This window comes from Alligator sinensis, unplaced genomic scaffold (assembly GCF_000455745.1).
Source record: "Alligator sinensis unplaced genomic scaffold, ASM45574v1 scaffold153_1, whole genome shotgun sequence".
In the NCBI taxonomy this organism is placed as follows: Eukaryota; Metazoa; Chordata; order Crocodylia; family Alligatoridae; genus Alligator; species Alligator sinensis.
In genome coordinates, this window is record NW_005842099.1 from 432,413 (window position 1) to 436,354 (window position 3,942).

General features: G+C 36.8%; 1 protein-coding gene across 1 annotated transcript in view; it reads right to left on the reverse strand.

Annotated features, from left to right (window-relative positions):
* GRM1 (glutamate metabotropic receptor 1) overlaps positions 1–3,942 on the reverse strand; it is a 354,804-nt gene that overhangs the window by 350,526 nt on the left and 336 nt on the right. Inside the window, exon 1 of the mRNA XM_006024232.2 lies at positions 3,564–3,942. This exon is cut by the window's right edge and continues 336 nt beyond it. Coding sequence (XP_006024294.1) covers positions 3,564–3,942 — 379 coding nt within the window. The remainder of the gene's footprint in view (positions 1–3,563) is intronic.

Here is a 3,942-nt window from a genome sequence, read left to right on the forward strand (position 1 = left end):
GGGTAAAGTTGGTGAAACTGTAACAGTTAGGTTTGACTAATTGGATGTCTTAGGATATCAAGAAAGGGTTGGGAGTCTTTCACCTCTTGTTACCTCTATGAATTGACCTGAGAATATTGAAGAAGAATATTTCCATTTGGTGACTGATCAATGGTTATGTCAAATTAATCGGTGGACTTATTTCATCCTTCTGTGGGCAGGGTATTACAAAAAACAAAATAAAACAACACAAAACAAAACAAAAAACATTTAGTTGAGAATTGTTAGTCTCAGAGAGAGGGCAAGACTGATTTAGTGTGGAACCATCTCTTCCTTCCCACAGTTGATCCAACCAAGTATGAAGACCTTAAAACAATGTGATGCAAATCTGCATTATGACAGCTTGCACATTTAATGAAAATATGCATGTTTTCCATATAGCTCTGTGAGAAAAGTGTGCCAGGTCAAAATACCTCAGGACAGTCTCGCCTTGGAAACTTGTTGTGCATAGCGGTTGCACATTCTGTAGCAGTTGCACATTTTCTAACAAGGTTGAGAACCACTGCTCTACATCATCCTTATGGTGTAGAGCAGTGGTTCTCAACCTTGTTAGACTCAAAGCACCCCTTGGAAAATGCTAGCTCTTAGCTTTCACTCCTTTTTTGACTATGGAAAAAAAATAAAGTGATTTTTCTGCTGCAAAGAACTTCTAAAGACAATAACAGGTCAGAATGTTTCTGACAAAATGGATTCATATTTGAAATCCCTGGGTTTATCTTGTAAGTCGTGTGTAGGTGCTTACATGCCTAAAAGTGCTAGTATTACAAGATACCCTGCAGGACTTTTAAAAGGATCCCATGGCACTCCAAGGTACCATGGCACCCTGGTTGAGAATTACCATGGTAGACTCCTGGTAGGTTAATCATGCCCTGTCAGCCGGCATAGAGGGGGAATGGGTCAGACCATTCTTCACCCCTTTATTCTCAGAGGAAGCAAGAATAGAGCAGTCACTGCTCACAGGAACTATTTTTGAGAGCAGTCCTTGTGTTGGTTAGGCAAAGTGGGAAGGTATTTTGCATTCCCCTTTCAGAAACTCCAGCACAACCCCTGGAAGTTAATGCATAGAATTTTAAACCACAGATATGTAGTTCCAGCATTTTTCATAACTGCTAATTTCACTTTAAAAAGAAAAAAAATTATCTGGAATCCATGTACTTAATAAATGGGTGTATCATAACTATTGCATTTTTGGGGAAAGAAATCAACATAGGTGTAACAGTGTTGCTCAATGTTTCTAATCCAGTACAATAGCTACATTTCTAATTCTTCAATGGCATATTAAATACAGGTTTTAGCGCAAAAAGAGAAAAAGTAATAAACCTGAATAATCTATAAAATTATAAAACTGATACTGAAGAAACTACCTTAACGTTTATATAACTGATATAATATTTCCAAAAAATACACCCTAGATATCAGAAAAAATGCCCTACAACAACCACCCAATCAACAATATTTTAAATCTGGGTAGCTAATCAAGAGTTCTCACAGGCAGCAAGTGAAATTGTTACCTTGAAAAGTCTCCAGTAATGATCTTTTAAAAAAATGAATTAACAAACAATCTTAATAATCTATTGTGTTATTCAAGACAAAAAACCATTCCTGTTAAAGAGACTTTATTTGCACATGGAAGGGAAGGGAAGGGAAGGGAAGGGAGAGATCTCTGAGGGAAGATCCTCAGCCAGTATAAACTGTTATAGCTCCTTTGAAATCCATTCAATGGAGCTATGACAATTGACACCAACTAAATATCAGTCCCTTAATGTTTATTTTCACTCTGATCTATCACAAGAACTAATCACATCTGCCAGCAACCAAGAATTTTAATAGCTCATGTACAACCCTATACAACATTTTGTTTTTTCATCTGTGACAGGTTACAAAATGAACCGCAAATGTCCTATGTTCTTTAAAATTGCAGCACTTTGATGTTTTAAATGTCCAAGTCAAGCCAATTCACCTTTGAATCTAGTATTTGCAAGTCTTATTGACAATCACTTTATTTAATAGTAGCACTATAAGTTTTCAACTTTTTTATTTCAATTTCTGAGACCAGAAAAGAATATATTTAGTTAACTGATATAAAGAGTCATAGATCAGATCTACACATGGATTTAGTCAAATAGATGAATTACCTGACATCTATATTGTACAAAAACAGAAAAAAAATCAGTTTTATATTTCTGTATTTTAAAAAATCTGTTTTCAACATCATTAGACTATAGAAATGGCATACTAATGTACCATGAAAATATTGCTTATCTGTTATTAATTGCTAAAAGGTGTTGGGTTATCTTTAAGAAAAACAATTGTCCATCTATAAACCAAAACCTCCATTTTAAAATACTATTATCTTACAATACCTTCACTTAAAGATAATTAAATGTGTTGGTTGCAAATGGTCTCTATATGGTAAGATTTTTACTGTTCCTTACACAGTATTAAAACAGAAATGAATATTAAATTTATGTGCTTGTGAAATAGCACAGATGTCTCTCCACACCTTACAAAACATTTCTATAAAACATACTGGAGCAATGTCTTCAGGATTCATATCTGTGTCTATAGATATGGAAATTAGTTTGGAGAATTCATATAGAACAAACATAATGCCAAATCCTGTAACCTTGTTCAATGTTGACTCAGTTCTTACTCAGATAAAACTGCAAAACTTCCACAGATTTCAGTGACAGTTTTGCCTGAATAAGAATGAAACAAATCTGAGAATTTGCTTCACTGAAAATATGCACACTTCATTACTGAACTGGCACTTTCTCTTTAAGAATGATTTTGTGCCCTTATTAACTTCAGCCTGAGATTCTTACATCTGTTAACTTTTTAATTAGAAGGGATTGGCTGTTCTAAATTGAAGTAGGTATGAATCATTCTGCCTGTGAATGAAAAAAAAGGGAAGGGGTCAAATCTGAAGGTCACAACTGGGTCTCTGTGTGTGCTTTTTCCCCCTGAGATTATATTTATGAAGTTTTATAAAGTGTATAAGCTTAAAGCCATCCACCCGACAGTTTTGAACCCAAGTCTAGAGGCTGTGTGCACTGCTCTGAGGATAAGTTCTTGTTCAAATCCCACAGTAGCAGGGGGCAAATTGCATCCTTTTCATTGAATTTTGCCAGCAAGCTAGATTGTTAATACAAAATTATTGCTGTCCATCTCCCACTGGTTGGAATTGACTTCTCTGGGAAAACAAACCAAATAAATATGCTACAAGGCTTTTTCATTTTTCAAATTTAAAGTCAAGTACTTGGTGTCTCCTTAGTAGAAAGCACTCCAAGACAGCCAGATGATCGCAGCTAGTTACCAAGGAGTAAACCTCCCTTCCCAAGGAACAGTATAAAGTACAAACCTGTTGTATAAATCTATAGTGTGTAACAACCCACGCAGCAGCTTTGGAGCCTGACACTAAAAGCTCAGGGAAACTTCCTAGATCTGAGGGAAGGAGTGGCAGAAAGGGATGGGAAGGAAAATTATTCCCCTGATTCTATGTGCATTGCTTTTTCCATACCTACCTTCAGTATGGACTGCAGATACATAGGTCCAATTGTATCGTTTGACTATGTCAAGCATGGCCCTGGCTTGCAGCGTGTCAGAAGGGACCACCCTCAGGAAGTATTTATATAAAGTTTTGTCGCTCAGGTCAATGCTTGTTGCAGAATAAGCGATCTGAGGGATATCAAAGAGCTGGAGCAGATTTTGCACTTGGATAGCAACCGAGCTAGAGCCTGGACCAATGACCCCCGCAATAGGTTTTTTGACTCTGGCCTGATGTTGGGATTGGGCTTCAGATATACACCGATTGATTCCATCTTTATCGTCTCTTATGGAGATCAAGGAGTCCCTTATGAACTCAATGCTCTGCTCCAGAGCTACCGAGGAATGCCAGCAGGA